Source organism: Vanessa atalanta, chromosome 9 (genome assembly GCF_905147765.1).
Source record: "Vanessa atalanta chromosome 9, ilVanAtal1.2, whole genome shotgun sequence".
Lineage (NCBI taxonomy): Eukaryota > Metazoa > Arthropoda > Insecta > Lepidoptera > Nymphalidae > Vanessa > Vanessa atalanta.
In genome coordinates this window covers 10,385,766-10,409,030 of record NC_061879.1, presented here as the reverse complement: position 1 = coordinate 10,409,030, position 23,265 = coordinate 10,385,766, and the positions used below count along the sequence as shown (strand labels likewise).

Here is a 23,265-nt window from a genome sequence, read left to right as displayed (position 1 = left end):
GCGCCCCTCCGTAGGTGAATAGTTCTATAGATTTTTCATCTTTCAGTATTGCATTTAAAAAAAACATCTCATTTATTAGTATAGATTATTTTCAAACAAGCATATGTACATGTACATAATAAATTAAAAAATGGGTAATATTAGGTACTTTTAATTAAAAAAAAAAATCAAACGCAATCGATTGAAATTTGTCCCAACTTCTTATATAAATAATTTCACGGCAATAATAACATTTTTGCGTTAATCAAATCAATAATAAAAAAAAATCTACAACAATGTATAACAAAAAAATAGGGTGGTATTTATTTCACAATCTGAAGTATAATAATTAAGATAATTTATAAATAATTAATTGTTATTTTTATTTTATATCTTTAAAATACTAAACAATTATCTCCGTACATCATGCGACAACACCTATAGACTTCACTTTTTCCTTATCTTTATTCTTCTTTTGTTTCTTCTTCTTCTTTTTATTGGGATCTTTCTGCTTGTTTATATCATTATACTTTAGTAACTTTTTATACATTTTCAAAAGGAGTTTAGCATTTTTTTCCATTTCTTTACTTACTACTTTATTGTCATTATTTCCTTCAACTTGCTCCTTTTCCTCTTTATCCGTCACTATTGGATCTACATACTTGGTAGACGCTTCTAACGTATTGAAATGTTCAATAGAGCCTTCAACGACAACATCCGATTCACATACTTTAGGGCTTATATCTTCGGTAATATTTTTAGTTGCTTCTAACATTTTCTTAATATCCTTATTTTTCTTCCTTAGAGCATTCAGGATGTTAGATGTTGTTAACACCCTTTTTACTTTCTTACTATCTAAGTATCTATCTCGCCACGATATGTTTTCTTCTTCATTAAGTCCTTCTATTGACTCACTTGTCTCTTTTTTCTTAGTGACAATGTCTTCGTTGTGTATTTCGTCAATTTTAGCAGAAAGTGCCGCTATTTCTGCAGTTGTTGGCTCCTTTGATAATACGGAATCTCCTTCTATTTCCGAATCATCGGATAGTTCCAAAATTTCAAATATATCATCAACATCATCATCGTCGTCTATTGTAAGTACGTTAACAGATTTTTCCTCAACTTTCGTTTCTGTGCCTTCTTTGTCAACGTTTATTTTTTCTGGTTCTAAATTTTTAATTTTAGATTTATTATTTTCAAAGAAGTTCTGATCGCCGCTTTCACGAAAATCCTTTTTCTTTGACTTTTTTTGCTTCTTCGATTTCTTTTCTTTCTTTTTGTTTTTAATAGTTTTGGTATCATTGGCAGTTTCTTCATCTGATATATAAACTACTTTACTGGATCCATCGTGCGGAACCATTTTTGAACAATTTTTATCGGAAATTTCACCATCAGATAATTTTTCGTTTACATCTTCTGTCTTGCTCAGTATTTCGCCTTCTTCGAGTTGTTCTTCATTATTATTTTCTTGAGCATTGGCTAAATTTATATTTTCTTCGTTTTGCTGAGGTATTGCCTTATCTATATCGCCATTTTTAATAACTTTGGTGGTTTCTTCTGAATTATAATCGTTTGTTAGGTTATCTTTATTAGACAAAATTATGACATTTTCATTAATATTATCAGCATTGTTTTTTTGAGGACTACAGTCTTCTTGTTCAATGTTTTTCGTAACATCATTAGTTTGCAATTGTTTTTCTTGGATCTCTATTGAATGGTTTATTTCTTTGATACTAGTGTCATCTAATATGTTAATATTTTCTGACGTTTTTGTAGTATCTAAAAGTGTTTCAGTAGTTTTTGTGTTGTCCGTATTATTCTTATCAATTTCTTTATTTTTATTCGGAATGTCTTTTACAGATTCATTTTCAGAACTACTTTCAGAATCTTTTGAACTAGAACTAGTGAAATTATCATAGTCCTCCCTATTGAAGTTTTCAAGTAGATCCATTTTTTCTGTGTCCGAAAGTTGTAACATTATTTCATCATGGTCGCTTCCATCTTTCTCATTTTTTTTCGATTTCTTCTTTTGCTTCTTCTTAACTTTACCTTGAATTTTACTTTGTTCTGGCTTAGGTTCTTCTTCGTTAGAAATTTGTACAGATAATGCTTCAACAGGAGCCTTAGGAATAGTTGCTTGATTACAGACATTATTAGTATAATTCTTTTCTTTATCCTTGTCTACTATATTGCTGTTCGTAGAAATATGTACTAATTTATTCCTATTCAATTTGATTTTCCGTGAAGGTTTTGTCTGTGGTACTGTTATTACTAAATTGTTTATTTTTTTCACACTAGCTGAATTTTCGATTGGGCATGTAGTATTTATGCTCGGTGATGAAGGTTTAGCTGAAATAAATAATATATATAAATATATTTTTACAGACAATTAGATTTACTTACAGCTTTGTGGAAACTGTCTGAATATATACTACACAATTTTCACTTCTTGTTCTACTGCTAAAGAACACTAAGTATTGTTGTAAAAAGGGAAATAAATTCTTATTTCCCTTTAGATATGGTTAGAAGCTAAACTGGGAAAGAAACTAATGTCTAATTGTAGTATTCTGTCATATAAAACTTATAACTATACTCAACTTGTTTAATTAAAAGATTACATGATTAAGAGTGTGATATCTAGAAAACTAGATAGAAATATCGCCCTAGTCAAAGTACTTGGGCACAAGAATATCTTTACATGATGTTTATTATTGTATTTTGACATTCATAAAAAGTTTTTTTACCAGTTAGACTTTCTGCCTTCGGTTTTTCATCCTCACTACTAATTTCCACAACTTCTGGTGGTTCCTCTTTTATCTCAACTTCATCTGATGAATCATGTTTCTCTGGTGCAGTCTCTTGTTCTGTGAATATTAAAAAACAAAAGATATAATTAATGTTGCTAACAAGTTTGGATCAACGTAAGTAATCGTTTGAAAAAATAAATTGCACTATGAGTCATGTTTATAGTTGAGGTTATCATCATAAGTAAAAATCCACTTTTATTTATACAATTACACCTGTTTCCATACAAACAATGTTACTATTATATTTCCCGCACAGTTTTCTAGTCTTTGAGATTCAGTCAGGTCAAAAGATATTTTATATTGATTATATCAATTAAAAATTATATCACAACTTACTATTGGTATTGTCTTGTTGTAGTTGTGCTCTTATAGCTCTAGCCCTGGCTTGTAATTCAAGAAGCTCCAACACAGTTAGACCGGCTCTTGATGCTTTAGATCTTTCTTCAATTTCTTGGTCCTTGTTACTGCTGTCACTGTTCTTTCGTTTATGCTTGCCTTTCGACTTGTGCTTTCTATGTTTATGCTACAATAATACATTAACATATAACCAAAATGATTTCATTTTAAAACTGAATAATAATAATATTTATTACTTTTAATTAAATAAATAAAATAGTTACAACATTCGCCGACATTGATGGAGTTGTAAAAATAACAGTTTAAAAAATATATATTATTAGCCATTCATAGAACTAATGTAAACATAATTTAATTATAATTTATATTATACACATAAAACAAGGAAACTTACAATGTATTGAATTCAAGTAACAAATAAATTTTACTACTATTATATTGAATAATTTTTCTTCAGACATTTTATATTACTGCATAATAGTGCATACACCATACTATATAATATTATAAACTACCGTTACAGCAACATGCTGAGGTTGCCACCTTTCAGAGGTCAATGACATTGTGACTAACCAGATGTGTTTCAACATCTCAGGCACAGTTCAGTGATCATAGATGTGACTGTACTAATGTTTTATGAAATATAGCTTTTCTGACCAAAGTTAATGCTTACCTGTAGATGCACTCCAGAGGTGAAAACTGATAGATTTACCTAATGGAGCGTGAAGTAACAGATCACCACACGAACATATTATAAAGAATTTGACTGTTTTTCTAACCTTTTTAGTTTTAGCACAGGGCTGGCTCAGTATCTCTTCGTCAGACGATATACTATCAAGAGAGATGGTCTCCAATGGCTCTGAACTTGAAGACTCTGTATCCGTAGGTGGGTCTGCTCCATCTAATATGGCACACAGACGTTTTGAGCTAATACCTAAAAGCTAAAATGAACTGGACTATTAAAACATATCACAATTAATGTAGATTACTTATAATTTATTGTTTATTATTGAAAACTTGATTGGTATAAGTATTTGTAGTCTTCATTTAATTTATTGTGTTATAGAACTAATATTCTTCCAAAGTTATAAATAAATAAATTATTCTATATTCAAGTTAAAAAATATTAAAATCTTCTAAAACCTCATGACCTTACAAGTATTTACTGTACCTAATAAAAAGTAACAGGGAATTCAAAAATAAAAAATTGTAATTTTTTCAGTCTAGTGTTTTTAATGTATTAATCTCACGACTTACTTCCTCTGTACACAACTCCTGTAAATCATCTATTGATATGTCTTGCACACATTCAGGTGCCATTGCCTTTAATTCCTTTGGTTTTATAATAGAAAATACCTGATGCATCAACTCGACTCTATCGTGAATATAATATGCCAGGTCATGTTCTTCGTTGTCTTTTGTCCGAGTTGAGGACGTTTCCGGCATCTCTTGCTTTATTTTATGGTGTTTAATTCGATGCATTATAATTATTAAAATAATTTCTTTCAGATGTATATTGCAGTAAATCACACAAGTACAAACAGTAACAACTTAAATTGATAAATTCAGGAATAATGACATATGTCAGTTGTCACTTGTCAAACAAGAAAAGTTTTCAGATCAATTAAATTGACATACGTACGTTACGCCAGAAAACAGAAATAAACATTCGTCTCGAGTAGGTGTTTCTCATTAAGGTTATATCACAATAACTAATATAATAAGTAAAATTTAGATAGAATCCATTAAAATCTTATAAATTTGTGTCTAAGTCCTAATGCGTAGCGCATTTCAAATTGAATACATAGCCCAAAAAAAACATAATGCAATGATCTTCCTTTCTATGTTAAAGGTATTTGTGATAATTATAGTGTTTATTCGCTGACTACTTTTTTAGGTCGACAAGAGAAAAACTTTCTACAACGATGTAAACATGACATTATAACAGATACATGATTGTTTCACGGTAAATAATATAGTTTTGATTGCTGCAAAAACGAAATGTGTAAACATATTTCGTTAGAAAGCAAAATTATAATATATCATTAAATAGTAACTATCTTGATAAAACCAATAGTATGGTGATTTTGGGAATAGCATTGGATTCTTCAATAGAGTCCTCATTTATTGTCTCTGACAGGAAGACTCAGCTCCGCAGCATACGCGGTTAGAAAAGTTAGACAGCTAATTGATATTGATATCGCTCGTTATCAATATTAGTTATTTTCATAGTATTATGTCATAAGGCATAATATTACTTTGGGGTGCTACGGATATTAAATAAGTTTTTATTTTACAGAAGAGAACAGAGCTGGAGACTTCCTTCGGGACGTTTTTAATAGAGTAGGAATACTCACTGTTTCAGAATACTACTTTTTATTTACTTACCGTACGAACACAATTCCAGAGGTCTGGCAACACTGCGTTCACGTAATAATATTAAAGTTAAAAGTACTAAGTAGTATTTCTTTATCTGACGTTGATGTCAACAACGACAGATAAACATTTTACAAAAACAAACAGTCACTCGTTTAGTTACCTATTTATTACTATGACGTTTAATCATATTAACTTAACATTATGTTGGGTTTTATATAATTAAGTAGGTATATTGACTATATTGTATAATTACCGATACCGAATACAGTTTATCCTCTAGGCAAGGCGGAAACATTCTATTGATTAACTAAAGTGACTTAAATAAATGTTAGTAATGATGTATGAATGAATTGTATAATTGTGAAATTCTGTGGCAAAACATACAAATCAATTAAGTAAAATTCATTACTCGATTTAATCGTTATTACAATATTTATTTTTATAGCATAATGTCGATTATAACTAAATCATATTCGGTACTTGGCAAAAGTTACCGATTAACACCAGCACTAAATAATTACCGAAGGTAAGTCATATTTGTTTAAATAATTTATTGCACTGAAATATTCTTTACATCTCAAGGATATATGTATTTTTCAGATACAGTAAAGATAAGCAAAATTTTGATATTGCTATTATTGGAGGGGGTATAGTGGGCTCTGCGTCTGCCAGAGAACTATTAATTAGGCATCCCACATTGAATATTGCTCTCATTGAAAAAGAAAATCGATTCGCATTTCATCAAAGTGGTAATAATAGTGGAGTAATACATGCTGGAATCTACTATAAACCTGGCTCGTTGAAAGCAAAGTTATGTGTTGAAGGTCTTAACCTGTCATATAAATATTTAGACGAAAAGGGCATTAAGTATTCTAAATGTGGTAAATTGATTGTTGCTACTGAAAGATCTGAAGTTTCCCGTCTCCTAGATTTATATGAACGTGGTCTTAAGAATGGAGTGAAAGATATCAGATTATTAGATTCAAAAGAAATCAAGGAATTAGAACCACATTGTAATGGTATTCAAGCATTATGGTCACCTCATACCGGTATTGTTGATTGGGGAGAAGTAACCAATTCTTATGTTCGTGATTTTGTCCGCTCTGGTGGCAAAACATATTTAAATTTTGAAGTTAAAAAATTTATAGAGTCTGAAAGTTCTGACTATCCCGTAACAATAACTGATTCCAAACAAAATACAATACACGCAAAGTATGTACTGACATGCTGTGGTTTGCAATCTGATACTGTTGCAGTGTTAACTGGATGCCCTGAAGAACCAAAAATTATACCTTTTAGAGGTGAATATTTATATTTAGTTCCTCAGAAAAGTCATCTTACCAAGACTAATATATATCCCGTTCCGGACTCCAGATTTCCATTTTTGGGTGTTCATTTAACACCAAGAATAGATGGTCGAGTTATTGTAGGTCCTAATGCAATCTTAGCATTTTGTAAAGAAGGTTATAAGTAAGTTAAATCAAATAAATTAATATTAAACATTTTACAGAGATATATAATGAATATGAACTTTACTTAAATATTTATTATATTTATTTCATAGATGGGGTGATGTGAATAAGGAAGAGCTTAAACAAATACTAAAATTTTCCGGATTCCGCAAAATGGCCCTTAAATATGCTGGTTTTGGACTGAAAGAAATGACTAGATCAGTTTTGATGCCATTACAAGTTATGCAAGTCCAGAAATATATTCAAGGCATAACAACAAGTGATGTAGAGAGAGGACCTGCTGGTGTAAGAGCTCAAGCCATGGGAAAAGATGGTGAGTCAACATTACATAATCTTTTTCCATAATATTATTTTAATATTCATTCAATAAGGAAAAATCCTTGGTGCACAAATGGGTTTTTATGAATGTCTATATGTGCAATATATGTTTTATAAGTATTTATGTTTTAGGTACTTTAATAGAAGATTTTGTTTTTGACTCCAAGCCCGGATCTGGCGCTATAGGCAGCAGAGTTTTACACTGTCGAAATGCCCCATCACCAGGTGCAACATCTTCCTTGGCCATTGCCAAAATGATAGCTGACAAGATAAAAGATGAATTTAAACTATAATTAGTTATTAATGTGGCTTGTTGATGTTTTACCACAAACAAATTACTGTTATGTTTAACAATCCTGTTAAAATGTTACAATCTGCCAGACTGGTGGCTGGTGTTTTTGAATTTCACAGAGTTATTTATTTAAGTGGTCTTAACAAGTTAAATAATACTTAAGACTATGATTACTTTATGATAAATTATTTTAACAAATTCCATGTAAGGTTTCCATTAAATTTCTGTTATATGTTTGCTTTATCTGTTGTATACAATTTTATTATTTATCTGTGCTTTTTATACTGTGATAAAGAACTATTTTTATACAATTTTATACCATATTGTAATGGAATGACTTGTGTTAAATTGCATAATATGCTTTACTAAAACATAACTCTGCACTGGCACAATAATAAATATTTATACTGAGATTTTTTAAGATGTTAAGTACATTTGAATTTTTATAAATAGAAAATGATAATAAAGAAACAAAGTACAAGATGCAGTATAGGAGTAGGTGTTAATAAGTACATTTTTAATGGATGCACTAATAATAATTTATTGACTATTTTGTTCTATTTATAAGTTGAGATTTATTATTACTGTGAAGGGGCTCTATTTAATAATATATATATATTTGTATCCATACAATACTATAGTCTATTTCAGAAGGTTTTGCATATTCATATATACATAAATACATATTAAAGCATCAAGCACCATATTAAATAAAAATATCATGTTATACTTGGTAGTCTTTGATTTATGTCATTTTCAATTAGCACTTCTTGTATTAAATAAATATTATTTACAATCCTAAGTCAGTCAATTACAAAGCCTTTTCTAGTAAAGTAAATGTACTGAGATCGGAGATCATATACTGTTGTCATGTGGAACATAATGTTGCTTATTACAACAATATATTCTGAAAATCCAAACATTGAATAAACTGCAAAAAAAAAGAAATAGTATTAAAAAAAGGTAACATTTTTTATATGAGTTTGTATCAATAATCAAACTTACCATAGGGTTCACAAAGACGATTGTGTCTTAAGAAAAAATAAGCTGCAAATGCAAATGAAGCGACATTTACGAAAAAAGCTCTCCATTTTAATTTCATTGAGTAAATTTCTAGATCTGTCTGTGTTGCCCGCCGCCTATATTTTGTTAACATCATGCATGTAAATAACATGTAAAATATTGAAGTACCAATAAAAGTTTTAAAACATGCTTCATGAAACGCTGGAAAAAAATAGTAGTTAGATATCTTATTTTCTATCTTTGGCAGAAAAAATGAAATGTTTTTACAAAATAAATGTGTATTACAATTTTTTTTTGATTCATTGATATTAAAAACTATGCAAATGTATATGTTATATGAAAGTGAATTTGAAGCACAAAAAATTAGTCAAAAATAATTATGTAACAGGACATTGAGGTGAAACTACTATAGGTTTCGATTAGGCCTCATGCCTTTACCCTAATAGCCTCTGATAATATATATTTTTTTAGTATATATGTATAGATAACCACTTGAGAATAGTTAGGGATGTCATAACTAATTTTTTTTAATAATAAAATTACCCAACATGGCCTAATCAATAAAACCTCTTAACTTTAAAACATATACAATGAAAACTGGTATTTAAAAATCTAAAGTAAATGAACAACTAAGTAGTAAGCAATCTAGTTACACAAAAGTTGATATAAATAATGTAAAGCGAAAAATAAATTGATATTTTAAATACTACTACTAGTCTATAGTTGCCCACATATAATAATGGCAAAAAAGTATAATAGACTTACGGTAATATTGTGAGGAAGTCCAATGAGTCAAGCCTATTAATGATAAATTTTCAATAATATTTAAAAATACTGCTAATTTTACTACAAATATACAATTTTGGCTAATCGTTTTTCTATAATAATCCCATCTTAAATAAATTATGAAAAACCTTAGTGGTGCGTGAACATATATAGCGAGTCTCCATATTGTGCGTTGTGGTTCATAACTTCCTATAGATGCTGATATGGATGGGAACACATTTGGCACATTACAATGCGTATTATTTGCAATTTCAAAATCTTTATACAGTGTAATAAAAACACAAGTTATGAACGCAAATAGTGGCAGCGAAACTGTACACAAACCCAATTTTTTAATGGGAATTTTAATGAAATATTTTCTGTTGGAAGCATTATGCAGAGGTAGATACATTTACTTATGTCTATTTTTTATAGTTTAGAGATTTTCATAACTTAACTTAGGAAGTTAAATTCGTTTCAAATTGGCATTTGTATTTTGTCATAAATATATAGTTGCCAGTGTCAATGTCATGTTTTGATATTGTATTTAATGTTTAGTAATTCGTTTTAGATTATAAAGTGATATCGAGATCTATAATTATTTTAATAAGCAAAACGAATACTCTAAACGAGTATCTATATATCTTAAAGATTATTAGTAAGGCTATATAGTAATATAGCTATTAGTTGGTTAAATATTTATATTCTATTTGTTTATTTGTGATTAGAAATTATACATGTAAAAAGTTATTAGGAATATTACTGTAAAATAATATTATTTTACTAAAACTAACATTAAATCATAAGAAGAACCATAAAATTTTTACTTTTATCACCAAATTATGATAATTTATTGAACGCTATTTAATTTTTTTATAACAGTTACATAATATACGATCTTAAGACCATCGTCATTATAATCTTTAAAAAAATATTTGTTTGTACAAAAAAAACATATATTTTAAAATTGACTAAAGACATTTAAACTTTCGTTTTTTCGTAAAAAAAAGTTTTCTTTGAGGTGTAAATAAAAATTTTAAACATACTTTTATCGATTTAACTGTTTCTATGGTGTGTTATTAAATTGTTTGAGGTACGGGAGAAGCATTAAGTTTTTTGTAGTAACTGAGTAACAAATACTCAGTAAAATGTGGTAGTTGATTTAAAATATTTTTAGAAACTATATAATGGAAGAAATTTTGAGAAAAAACATTTTCGAAGAAAAAGATTTACAAAAACATTCTCCTGATTTTAGTCCACAAGATATATTTCTACGCATGCAATTGAGGCGAGCCATGGTACGCTATTTTATAAACTAACAATTTTGATTTTTTTTGGAAAACAATGGACTATTATTTCATACGAAAAATGTACCTATATATAAATTTCATTTTGTCGCCAGGCGCGGGATACCCATAACCATGGTGGCTTAAGATATAACTCAAAGTGCGTAATTTTAATTTTTTTTTTTCTAATAAAGGAGAATTTGTTATATTAGTTTTTATATTCGTAAATTTATTTCTGTGATTATTTACAATTATATATTTTTTTAGTGTGAAAGTAAAAGCACAAGATTTTACTATTTTTTTTTTTAAATATCATTAGTAGTTTGTCTTAACCCAAATAAAGGGAAAGGATTATCGCTTTCCGAATTAGGATAACAAGTATGATAAAAATATTTTACAAAACAAAAATTGTTTTCTCTTGAATGTTCATCGATGTTATAGATTCTAAATTTGAATTGTGATTTGTGATTCAGTCTACATATTTTAAAATACCCCTCTAAATTTTCTCATAAATATGCTATGAAAACAATTGTGTCTTTTCTTTTGGCACATCATTAATATTAGTGGTCATATAAAATTAAATTCAATTATCATCCAAGTACATGCATAGCCGCGAATTTATATCTAGCATTATTTTGCATTTTTATATAATAAATTGGGATGTGATGTCTCTTTAAATCTATTGTTTTTTTTTTTAAGGAAATGTATTAAAAAGTCTAAAGGCTGTCATAAAATAAAAAAGGAAATAGTTAATCTACGTGCATATTTCGAAAATATGAATTTACAAAATGAATCCACGATAAAAAGTGTTGAAAAATTTAGTAAAATACAATCTCTATCACAAAAGAAACATAATTATTTCCCGCCGACTAGCGAAGACAACCAACTGATAGACGATGAAATAGCATTATTCTTAAAACAGTCATCGGATTCTAAAGTAAATTTAGCGATAGAAAACGACGTTGACTTTAAATTAGGGGTAAAGGAGAAACCTAAATTACAGGAAAATACGATTTACACTCGTAAATTAAGAAGTATTAACTCACATAGTTTGGATGTAAACAGTAATAAAAATCTAATAAAAACGGTTTGTATCGAAAATGACCTAGAAATAAACGATGTTTTGAATAACTCGACAAATGATTGTATCGTGAAGAATATCGAACAGAAAAATGTAATGAATAATAATAATTCAGCGCCACCATTAAATGAAGTTAAACGTGACCTACAATCCTTGTTGATAATGATGGCCATCAATTCAGATATGGATGATAATGCTGAGTCTGATGATTTTCTAGGACAGAAAAAAATCTTAGAAGAAGATTCCAGTAAATATGTCACACATGATAAAACTTCCAATCAATTAGAGTCACCATATAATTTCCAATCACAAGATTTAGTAAAGTTTTTACATGTATCTTCTGTTAGAAAAAAATTGAGTTATCACGAAAAATATATTTCAAAGAAATATATAAGGAAATGGCAATTATACGTTTCAAATAGGAAAGAAAATTTGGCTCTAAAACAGAGACAGGAAACACTCAATAATTTTTTCGATAAACTTTCAAGGAAGAAAAATAATGCAATTAACGAAATGGAATCTGCTGCAAAGTCGAAGTTTAGCGTTCGAGATTATAACACCTATCAGCAAAGGTATAACAAAATATACTTAAATAAAAAAATCTCATATATATTATAAAATAATAATTAATACACACATTTGACAGGTACAAGGTTCAAAAACACATAATTGCGCTACAAAAAAGTAAATTAGAAGAGCAGAATAAAGTTATAGAACAACTCAAATATAACAAAATTGTCGAATGTTCACGAAATTCAGTTGACGAAATGCGAGAAGATATTCGTAAAACTTACTTCGAGATTGACAAGCACTTGAAACCAAAAATAAAGTGTTTAACGAATGAACTAAAAATAAAAGAATTTGAAGGTTTAATCAAAAATACATAAATAAAATCCAACAGTTTATTTTTTAAATTCACAGTATATAGTGGTCATAGCAATTGTAAATTATTACAGAACCCGCATTGGTGCTGCATTGTTTAAAAGTACCTCAGTTTCTACAAAGAATGGAAAGAAGAGCACGAGAAAGAGAAGAGAAACACGCAATGATACGAGAGAGAAGAAAACAAATAGAAGAGGAACGTATTAAACAGAAACAGCAGGTAATACATAAATGATACCATAATTAAGTGATAAGAGTTTACAGTTTTTCACTTTTGGTAGTTCATACTGTTAGGAAATTATAATTGTGAATTATACTCTTCAAAATAACTCAGTCTATATATACTTTTGGCATTAGTGATCAGATTTTAATCATCAAGGCAGTGTTTTACCAACTTCATAAGCTTCGGCTTATAGCCGAGAATGATATCAAGAAGAAATGGTGACATTAAGTGCTTCAATAGCAGCAGTCTATTGCGTTAAGAGATTTTTCAGTGTGTCGAATTTTATATGATTCGTCTGTATTTTAAGCTGCATTTTATAATCTGGTTATATACTTTTTAGGCAGAACTAGCGAAATTAGAGATTGATAAAGAAGAGAAGATGAAGAGGATCAAAGAACTTAGAGACAAAAGGAAGAGAGAAAGAATTGAAACCATAAGAAAAAAACAACACGTCGAAAAGTTGAGGGCATTAATAGTAATGGCAGATTTACACTATGAAAAATATTTGGTTATAAAATATGGAATAAGACCATTACGAAGACTGATCGATATTAAACACGAGAACATAGAAAAGGCCAAAGCTCATTACAGATTTCAGCTGCTGAGGAATGTCTTTTTAAATTGGATGTGGTATACTGAAGATATGTGGTTTGATAGAAATTATAAAGCCGATGACCTCAATAGGAAAAATATATTGAAGAAAGCTTTTACTGGTTTTAAAAAGGTAAGTAAGGTTTAAAAAAGTACATGTTTCATAAATGTTGAAAATATCGAAATCTATACTAATATCACGCCTCCTAATGCCATTTTTCTTGTTACAGAACCATCATGAGTATGTATTGAAAAAACAAGTAGCTGAAGATTATTATGATTTGTACGTGACAAAAGTAGTATTTAGGAAATTCGTTCAGGGCATTGACGTTGTTAAGAAAGAATTTGAAGTAAAATGGAAAAAGGCTGTAACGTACTATAACAGGTATAAATGGTATAAATGATAATATGTTTTATAAGAGTTAAAGGTACTTAAGCTCTTTTTACAATAATTCGATTCAATAACTACAAATGACGAATGAAAAATGTTCAGTTTCTTTGAAAATGCGTAACCAACAAAGAGATATACCAAAATTTATGTCAAAAATGAATTAAAACTGGTAATGTTTTACGACCAATTATGGTCGTTTTAATTAAACTTCGAATCATTAAGTATTTGTTACATTTCAGCAATATTTTATTTAAAACGTTTACTTGTTGGCGAACCTTACCGGCTCTGAACGCTTTGAAGAGAGAGCAGGATGCAAGAAAATTGAGATGGAGAGAGAAAGTGTTGTTAGTCGTCCCGGATTATATTCCTCCAGAAGATTAACAAAAGACGATTGCACTCTTTCAATGATAAGATGTCATCCTATTTGTTTGGCGAATAAAATGAAGCATTTTGAATTCGTATCGCGCCATATGTAAAGTTTAATTTCCGTATAATTCATAAAATACAACGCCCAACCTAAACTGGTTGGTCCAACAGAATGAAATTTTGCACAGGGATACCTTATTTGGAAATTTCGAATTCGGTATTTAGGTTTCTTCTTTTGAGTAAAAGTCAGTCAAGACATCGTTTTTATAAATTTAACCTATAAGGGGGTTTAAAGTAGGGTATGTATGGAGGTTCTTCATAGGTATTTGAAATACCAAATATGTAAATTGTTCTCTGCGCGTAACAAGAAACTCTCATACTTGAGTAAATTCAGTAGCTTTCTGTACACTGCGTCGAACGGGATATCCCAGCGAATAAAGAATAAACTTTTTTTATTTATTTATATCTTAGTTCGTATCGTCGTGGACGTAAGACAGACAGTTACTTTTGCATTTATAATATAAGTATAGATTAAGCACAATGATATTCTTAAATATATTCTTCAATTAATATAAATTTACTAGAACATCATTGATTAAGCATGAATTTTTAGTTCGGATTTTGGAAGGGTAGTGATTAATACGCATTTGTGTAATTTGAGTAACGGTTTATTATCAAAAACTAGTAACAAAAAATTAAATTATAGAATTCTTTAAAAATAACAGATTTATTTGTTTTATATTTTATTCTTGATTGGAAACAAAAGTATTAAACTATAACTTAACATAATTATTGCTTATCACTTAGAGATTATAATAGATAAAATAATATGTTTAAGTTGTTAATAGTTATTGTAGATTACCACCATACTTCATTTTTTTATTTAAAGGTTTAAAAGTTATAATAATTTTCACTAAAGAAATTGCAAAAACTGTAGGATTTATGCACTATTGTTTTATTCTTGAGATCATAAATTATACATTACATCGATCCCATAAAAAAACCTGAGCTACAATTTTTATAATAAAAAGTGCTTTAGATATATACGCACTGAATGATAGTGTTCAGATTTGTGTTATGTTAAATATCGTACTCTTGGTGCATTATAAATAATATTTTGATTTTAAAACTTAACTAAGAATAAATATTAATATCGACCTAGCTTTGCTATGTAAATGTGTGTAAATCTTGGTAATATTCAATTATTACACTGTTAGCACATTTATGATTTTCCTCCACTGTGGTTCTGAAAATAAATAAATTCTTCAATATGTAAAATATAATAGCAAAAAGTGCCTCAATTTTTGATAATGAATCATAATTTTATTAACATTCAAATTATCACCAAATATTGTTTCATTTAATTGTGTGGATATGTTATAAATAAGTTTAGTGTATTAGTAGTTATTCATTGATGACAAATATACCTAATTTGTTAAACCAATTTCATCGCAGTGTAGAACAGATCTATTACATCCCAAACTGTGGGTGTTGCAATAGCTGGCTACAGATTTAAAAAAAATAAAATAAATATTGGACAACATCACATACATTACTCTGATCCCAATGTAAGTAGCTAAAACACTTGTGTTATGGAAATCAGAAGTAACGACGGTACCACAAACACCCAGACCCAAGAAAATATAGAAAACTAATGAACTTTTTCTATATTGACTCGGCCGGGACGACCTCGGAGTAGCGTACCCATGAAAACCGGTGTACATACTACTCGACCACAGAGGTCGTCGAATATTATTTTTATTTTTTGTGTTATGATATTGATTTACAAATATACTTATTGAACTTAGAGCCTCAAGTGCCAGAAAACCAACCTAACAACAAAAGCAATCAGGCTAGTTAGTCAATTGCTGGCTGTACAAGTATGCCAAATACCTTTTATGAAGTGTATGCTTAATAAAACTGTACTAACACCAAATAATGACATAAATAGGTTAAAAGTTAGTGATTAATTTACATATATCGAGCACTTCTTAACATATAGGTGTATAAACAAGAATTGCTTTTTTTTAAATTCTTATTATGTTTTTTCAACTACTAATATACCTAGTTTTATAAATATAGTAAAATAAAAGGTGTCACTTTGATAAGAGAACAATTCAAAAAAGAAAAAACACATTTTATTAGGTACATTAAAACCTTTATTTATTTTGAATGACAGTTAATTTCTCCTTAAATTCTATACTACATTGCCTTATAATAAATGTCAACACTTTAGGAACTTTAATTATAAAAATAAATAAATAAATAGCATATAATGTCTCTTAGTAATATTTAAATATATTATAATTCATTTGAAAAGTCAGAGAAGAATAAAAAAAGTTATCATTTCAACTTTTTATTATAAGTATGAACACATAGATATTTCTAAATAGCAGGTTTAATTTTATGACAGTACAGTCAAGCTATTTTAAACATTTTTACTGTGAATGCATAATTTATGCCTATGAAATTTATTAATTATGTCAAAAAAAAAGACTTCGAAATGAGTGAGCATTATATACTAAAGCAAATAAAATAAAATGGCACATTTGCATATACACCTATTTGTTAAAAAAAGCCTTCAATATTAATATAATGACTAAAAATTAAAAACATAATTGTCTATTGTATATACTTACCACTATATTTTGGAATGTAAATTAATACTTGTCTTAATAATACTAGGGCAGTAATTAAAAGATAGCCCAATCCGTAGATGCAGGATACAAAACACAAGGCGAGGCTGAAAAACATATTAAAAAATATCAGTTACGACAAAAACAAAACATAGTTAATTCAATAAGGCTCACAATCGCTTGTAAATGGTCATTTTACAGGATTAATGTTAAAAGACTACTGAGAACCAGAAAGAAACTCGGTAGTTACTCTTTTTCATCAAACATGTAAATTAAACATTGTATCCTGTTTGAGGATTAAAAACAACTATTATTATGAAATAGGTAGGCAGATTCGATAGAAATGGTCCAATGGTATAATATTGTCACCCAATTGGGAATGGCACTGTAAGAAATATTAACCACTGTTACTTGGAAATTAAGACATTATGTCCCTTGTGCCTATACACTGGCTCACTCACCCTTCGAACCAACAGACAATAATACAAAATTTTGCTGTGTGGTAGAATATGTGACAGATTTGCACAATTCTCTACAACAAAGTATACTTATTTATCAATAAGTATCTCTTTTTTATCTTGTATCATGCAATATGCCTTATTTATTGATTTTTAACAGGATGAGAGACAGTTCATGACATTGAAATCAAAGGAACAATGGAGAAACTTACTCAAATTCATAATATACATCATAACAATTTTCTGGCATTAGTATTGTACCATAAAGTATAAATGGTTGGCATACTGTTGTAAGTCCCAGATTAGTTCCATATAGAAGAGTTGCAAATGCAAACACTTGACCCGCTACAAAGTAAATATAATTTGGCCTAAGGACACAACAGTCCCACCTAAAAGAAATATGAGGTATGTAAATATTATACTTTATGATTTCTAGCAAATGAACTACCAACTTTTTAGGTCAGGTTAAGCTTCAAAAATTGATTATTTACTAATAAATGATACTCACCATATTGAATGGAAAAACCTTTCATTAACTTCTATCTGACATATTTGACAATAATATGAATCTGATGTTAGTACTGGGCTGAAAATATAAAGAAAAACAGTTAAATATTAATGACATAGTTATTTGTAATTGTATATGTAAATGTATCATTCCACTTAGTATTGATGGCTTAGTATCAATATGTATAATAGATTTGATCTTAGGTAAGCTAGTTACCTGTATTCTTTTCCTTTCGAAGTTCCAGTAGCAAGTTCAAAGTCGGCTACAGCTTTCATTTTGTAAAAAAAGTAACATGTACTTGCTAAAAGCAGTAAGAATACAAAATTTTCTAGTTGTGTGATTTCAAGTAATCTTAGTATTCCAAGTTCGAATATTAGAAACATATAAATTCCTGATGACAATGTCCAAGAGTAGAAGAATGGAGACCTTAAAAGGTTTAAAGTAATAAAGTAATACTCTATACTTATTATACAAATGATTGTTAAAGAACATATGGTAATACCTATTTTTTTGGCGAGGACGAGATTGTACGTACAGAGCGCCCATACCAATAAAAATCATAACTATAATGGTTACGAGTTTTGATGTTGTTGATAATACCAACAGAAGTGGCAATATAATAAAGGGTAAAACAGCATCCATATCCACTTTTTTATGGTTCGATTTAGTGGAACCGTATGGCAGAATATCCTGAATGGTCAATGTTGTGTTTACCATTTCAAGTGTTGATAGTCGGGCTATTTTGTCGAAATCCCTCTGACTCTTTTTGATAACCATCCCTTTTTAATTTTCCATAATTACGAGTTACGATACATGATTAATTAACAAACATGATTAAACATTGTTTCGTTTCACTTATAGAATTAGAATGGTCAAATTATTAAATATGTTTCGACCTGTGTTTGTCATTATGACATTTCATATTTCTAATATTTTTGTTTTCGTTTTAAAAAAGACAAACGTATTACACCATACAGCCTTGACATTCCCATCGAGTTGCCACAACCAATTATTTCAGATCAAGGGGGTATAATAAGAGCAAACTAAGATGGGCAGACTGAAGTTGGATCTTTGAAAATTTCACGCAATCGCACAAGTCATGGCGCGATCTCAATAGAGAATAGAGTTGTGTTATAATAATTATAATGCATTTTGTCTTAAGAAAATATTTTTAAACTAAATATACCATGAAAGGCTAAAAACAGCTTAAAATTAAAAATTATTCAATATATTTGTTTAAAAATAAACGAATCTTAGATTTCGTATTACACTAAATGCTAAAAGTTCTGCTATAGTATGCATTACAAACAGTTCTTGATTTTTAATAATAATCATCATTATTTGTATGAAATGTAGCTTTACACATGTTAGGATATACCTAGTACATCTTTTTACATATGTATACATTTAATCTTTAGTTTATTCTACAGCAAAATTGCATTATAAGATATTGAAAATAACATAATTATTTATTTTATTTTATTTAAACTATATAATGTGTAATAAGCAGATATTATTGAATAATAATAAATTTAATTTAACAAATTAATTAATTTATAGTTAAAAAAAATAAAATGTTAAGATTCAATAAAATATAATACTAAATAAAATAATAATAACGATAATATTGAGTAAGATTTTAAATATGTTAAAAACAAACAGTCTACAAATACTTATGTGTCTCTATTAAAAATGTGTTGTATATTCTTTACACAATATACAAATAACAAAAAAAAATTGCTGACATTAGCAACGCAAATTTTTCATGAATCATTATGAATAGGTACTATATCATAGTCTATTACTTTAGATCACCACCAGTGACGTCATTTTAATTCAAGGTCAAAGTTGTTTATCCTTACTCCTGCTATTGGAAGAATTTTAGTTTTAAAAAAATATGAAAATATGTACCAGAATATAGATTTAATAACAAGCATAATATATCATTATCGTTATAATTGCAATTGTAATACTTGTTTTTAGCTTCATTAATAAATAGCATAATATAATTTTAGTTATAAAGTATCATACGCATCTAGCGATGTTAGCTTGCAAGTACATTTCTCGAATGAGAGAAATATATTAATTTTAATACAAAAATCACTGCAAAAATACTGACTGCATTACATAAAGCTTTAAAATTTTATTTATCTGGCATCATTCAAACTACACAGAACAGATGTATTGTGGTGTCTCCAGATAAAGTACATTGTGATCAGACATTTTACGGATATATATTATCAGGTTGGATATGAGTATATTATGAATAGTATTTTACCGGTTTCAGTTACAGTTACGGATAAAATATTATTTCGGGTAGCCAGGATCGAAAGTCAGTTGGAATCAAACAACAGTGCTATAACCACATCGTCGATGCGCCTCACTACACGAAGATCTCCATTTTGGAGGCCTCACTCTTAAGAGACCACCATAGCTTGACTCGCTCGAGTGGTTCGAAGCTGTGATATTTAAGGCACCGCTTCGTCCGCCAATCGGTCTTACTGGTGCCACAGGGCCAATTAAATCCACAAGCACTCGGTATCAAGACTGCGACACATATGATAAAGTCATAAGTATACTCTGCAACTTCCATAGTTATCAGAAGCGGATGAACCCTCGGACAAGGGTTTTAGGCCTCGCGACCGTTATAAGAACCCCCACATTCCAAGTTATGAGGATTGCACAAAGCCAGACACGACAATGATTTTTATTGAATCCCAATTTTGTTGCGATGTCTTAAGAGAACATAGACAGGTTATGGACGGTAAAGTTACTCGTTTGTTGTTAGGCAATGGGTTGAAATGCCGCAGTTTATTTAGCGCCCTTGACCTGAGAATGACATGAGCTTTTTTTTCTCCTTTAGTTTCTACTAAGCACTGTACAAATTATAAAAAAACGAATAATTTAATAATTACTTATCTATTATAATTCATTTTATCTCATTTAGTTTTAATGACATATCAATAAAATAAAGAGTCGTAAACCAATTTATGACAATGATTAAAAAATAATAATAATAATAACAAATATTGACATAAATTATCATCAGACTTAACAACAGATGATTCTTGGAAAAAAAAATGTACATAAAAATTAAATAAAGCAAACCTCTACAATATACAACCTCCAATAAATAATTATAGAGTCTACAAATTAATTCGCGTTTATATCTTTGAATCAATAATCGTCAGGCGATTAATTTTTTTTTTTATCTGGAGCCATGTCTGGAGAGGTTGCGTAGCTTGATGCGTAATGTTATCTTGGAAAAATACTAACGCCGATCTTTCTAAATCAAAAAACTTTTATGTATTTTTTTTCATTAGCAATGTTTTAATTATTGGTGTTATTAAATACATCAATACGATAAAATGAGGTTGATGTCGTTTATTTGAATGGGCCATCATTGGCCATAACGCTGACATCTTTCATTCATTCTTGCATTATATGTATATGTATTTGAAAAGCGGTCTTCCGCGTGAGTTCCGTAATTGGAACGGTTTGTTGATAAAATGTCATCAGTTGCAATAGTGGTTGCAATGTAATGTGCTTTTATTACCTAACAATTAGTTCTTTTGTCGGTGTGGCCTCGACCGGCTACGGTTCGGTTCCTAAACACCCGCCGCCGCGCCGCTCGGGCCTGCAGCCAGGCGGAGTTGCCGGTCGTGCCATCCGAACGACACACACATGCGCTCGTCAGTCAACAACAGTTTGCGCGCGCACGCGTAACGTATCGCTATAATTTTTACCTTATTCGCCGGCAACGACAAACCCAGTATTGATCGGGCCTCTGCCGCGAAACGGCGTCTCGAAAATGCGAAACGAATTTTCCGCCGCCTACCATTGTTAGACATCAAGTATCTCATCGCAATAATAATTTATAAACAATGTTACAAGTTAGGAAGTGAAATGATGGCTATTTTGTGGTGTTTCCGTTAAACTTATCGATATGTCGAAGGTAAGTGTCACTGCGTATAACGTGTACTCCAATAATCCGCAATCGAAGATTGCTCTTGTATGTAGGTAGTTCCGAAATCATGACCAAGGACATTTCTCTATATTTTTTTATGATTTATCTCATTCCTATTGATGGGGCTTAACGTGTTGGAAATGAAACCTATATAATTCTATGACTAAGTAATTTCTTGGCGAATCGTTTAAATAAAATAGAAACACATAACTTAATAATTTACGCACTGGAATAATTTGCAAATGAAAATGGTACTGTATTAATTTTGGTTCGAAGAGGTATAATTAATGTATGTATTATACTTTTCATGTATGATATCATTACACAACGCATAAACAAAAGACGACGACCGCAGTTAAGCCCTCAGTCAGCCGACCTACTCTTTAACTAACTAATGCAGATCAAAAATTTCTTATTTCTGAACTACATTTCATTTAAAAAAGTTAAAGTATATTAAAAACACGTTATAACTTAGTTATTCATTATTAATTTATATTGAAATTAAATTAATACAATGATTAGAATATATTGTAAAATGAGCAAGAAACTTAACCTAAATATAAAATAAGTATATGACTTAAAAAGATCATTAAACTCTCAACGTAAAAAAAAATGTATCTCACTAGGTACAATGACATTTCAAATTGCGACCTTTATTATCTAGATGAACCGTTCAGGAATTGCTGATATATATATAATACATATAATATATAAAATAGTTAAAAGTTAGTATTCAAAATAGATATAAATATTTCGATCAGATGATAAAGTCCTATCAATCAAAAATAAACAAAAATAACGATCTACCAGATTCTTTTTGTATTAATGATGGGGATTTAAGAAAGATAAAGTGCGAACTCTCAATCAACTGAACGATTTTTTGTGGTAATTGTTTAGGGTATCTCGTTACGTTCAAGGATTTCTTCGGTTCTTATTTGTTATGTATATAAGTATATATATGCACACATAACAGATAATTTCATCTATACTTGCTTAGCTTATTTTTTTTGAGGAAATGGTGAATAACAAATCTTCAGTCAAATCATATAGGATCATTGTGAAATTTTGGGTCCATTATTTTTTTGTTTAAAACAAAATCTTAATACGTTTAGACCTAATGGTCTAGGTTAGGTTAGGTATTTAATATTCAATCGATAGGGACGACGGTGTACAGATCTTCCGTTAGAGTATCTATATTTTTTAAATTAGATTTTTTTTTACTTACATTTACGATTTTTTTTTAATGAAAATACCTCAGAAGGGCGTATACTTTACAATGTATTAGCTCAATAGTCCATAGATATATCCTACTGCTTAGCGATGTGGAAGTCGCAGGTTCTATTCGGGCCCCTTGCGCTATTTTCGCATTCAAAACTCGAACACACAAACTTTACGCTTAACTAGAGGGAAAAGGGGGTTTTGAGTAATTATTTGAAAACAGTCCTTTTAAAAGGTTATGAATTTAGGCCAACGGACAAAGTATA

The 23,265-nt window shown here is 29.4% G+C and overlaps 6 protein-coding genes across 7 annotated transcripts in view; 3 read left to right on the top strand and 3 right to left on the bottom strand.

The window, feature by feature from the left end:
* Positions 1–304: 304 nt before the first annotated feature.
* On the bottom strand, positions 305–4,729 carry LOC125066227 (glutamic acid-rich protein). Its single transcript, XM_047674225.1, has 5 exons — positions 4,401–4,729; positions 3,923–4,084; positions 3,123–3,309; positions 2,724–2,843; positions 305–2,328 (listed from the first exon to the last, which is right to left on the bottom strand). The coding sequence occupies exons 1-5, from the start codon at positions 4,623–4,625 to the stop codon at positions 404–406; spliced, it is 2,619 nt and encodes an 872-aa protein (XP_047530181.1). The 5' UTR covers positions 4,626–4,729; the 3' UTR covers positions 305–403.
* Positions 4,730–5,633: 904 nt separating this feature from the next.
* LOC125066341 (L-2-hydroxyglutarate dehydrogenase, mitochondrial) lies at positions 5,634–8,040 on the top strand. Of its 2 annotated transcripts, XM_047674391.1 has the most exons (5): positions 5,653–5,745; positions 5,968–6,048; positions 6,123–6,992; positions 7,087–7,307; positions 7,445–8,040. In XM_047674391.1, exons 2-5 carry the CDS (start codon positions 5,972–5,974, stop codon positions 7,603–7,605), a joined length of 1,329 nt encoding a protein of 442 aa, XP_047530347.1. In that variant the 5' UTR covers positions 5,653–5,745; positions 5,968–5,971; the 3' UTR covers positions 7,606–8,040. The 2 variants fall into 2 exon arrangements, with proteins under 2 accessions (XP_047530346.1, XP_047530347.1); XM_047674390.1 differs by having other exon boundaries at positions 5,634–6,048.
* Positions 8,041–8,331: 291 nt separating this feature from the next.
* On the bottom strand, positions 8,332–9,880 carry LOC125066342 (post-GPI attachment to proteins factor 2-like). Its single transcript, XM_047674392.1, has 3 exons — positions 9,393–9,880; positions 8,610–8,828; positions 8,332–8,535 (listed from the first exon to the last, which is right to left on the bottom strand). Exons 1-3 carry the CDS (start codon positions 9,802–9,804, stop codon positions 8,408–8,410), a joined length of 759 nt encoding a protein of 252 aa, XP_047530348.1. The 5' UTR covers positions 9,805–9,880; the 3' UTR covers positions 8,332–8,407.
* A 1,573-nt stretch (positions 9,881–11,453) lies between these two features.
* LOC125066435 (serine/threonine-protein kinase 10) lies at positions 11,454–14,280 on the top strand. The gene is made up of 6 exons (XM_047674504.1): positions 11,454–12,331; positions 12,406–12,626; positions 12,716–12,861; positions 13,205–13,588; positions 13,686–13,840; positions 14,086–14,280. The coding sequence occupies exons 1-6, from the start codon at positions 11,454–11,456 to the stop codon at positions 14,225–14,227; spliced, it is 1,926 nt and encodes a 641-aa protein (XP_047530460.1). The 3' UTR covers positions 14,228–14,280.
* Positions 14,281–14,960: 680 nt separating this feature from the next.
* On the bottom strand, positions 14,961–18,739 carry LOC125066295 (palmitoyltransferase ZDHHC23-A). The gene is made up of 6 exons (XM_047674328.1): positions 18,317–18,739; positions 18,031–18,240; positions 17,815–17,892; positions 17,519–17,695; positions 16,852–16,955; positions 14,961–15,458 (listed from the first exon to the last, which is right to left on the bottom strand). Exons 1-6 carry the CDS (start codon positions 18,589–18,591, stop codon positions 15,418–15,420), a joined length of 885 nt encoding a protein of 294 aa, XP_047530284.1. The 5' UTR covers positions 18,592–18,739; the 3' UTR covers positions 14,961–15,417.
* A 2,697-nt stretch (positions 18,740–21,436) lies between these two features.
* The window catches only part of LOC125066114, a 95,106-nt gene continuing 93,277 nt past the window's right edge, over positions 21,437–23,265 (top strand). Inside the window, exon 1 of the mRNA XM_047674032.1 lies at positions 21,437–21,769. Coding sequence (XP_047529988.1) covers positions 21,761–21,769 — 9 coding nt within the window. The 5' untranslated portion in view covers positions 21,437–21,760. The remainder of the gene's footprint in view (positions 21,770–23,265) is intronic.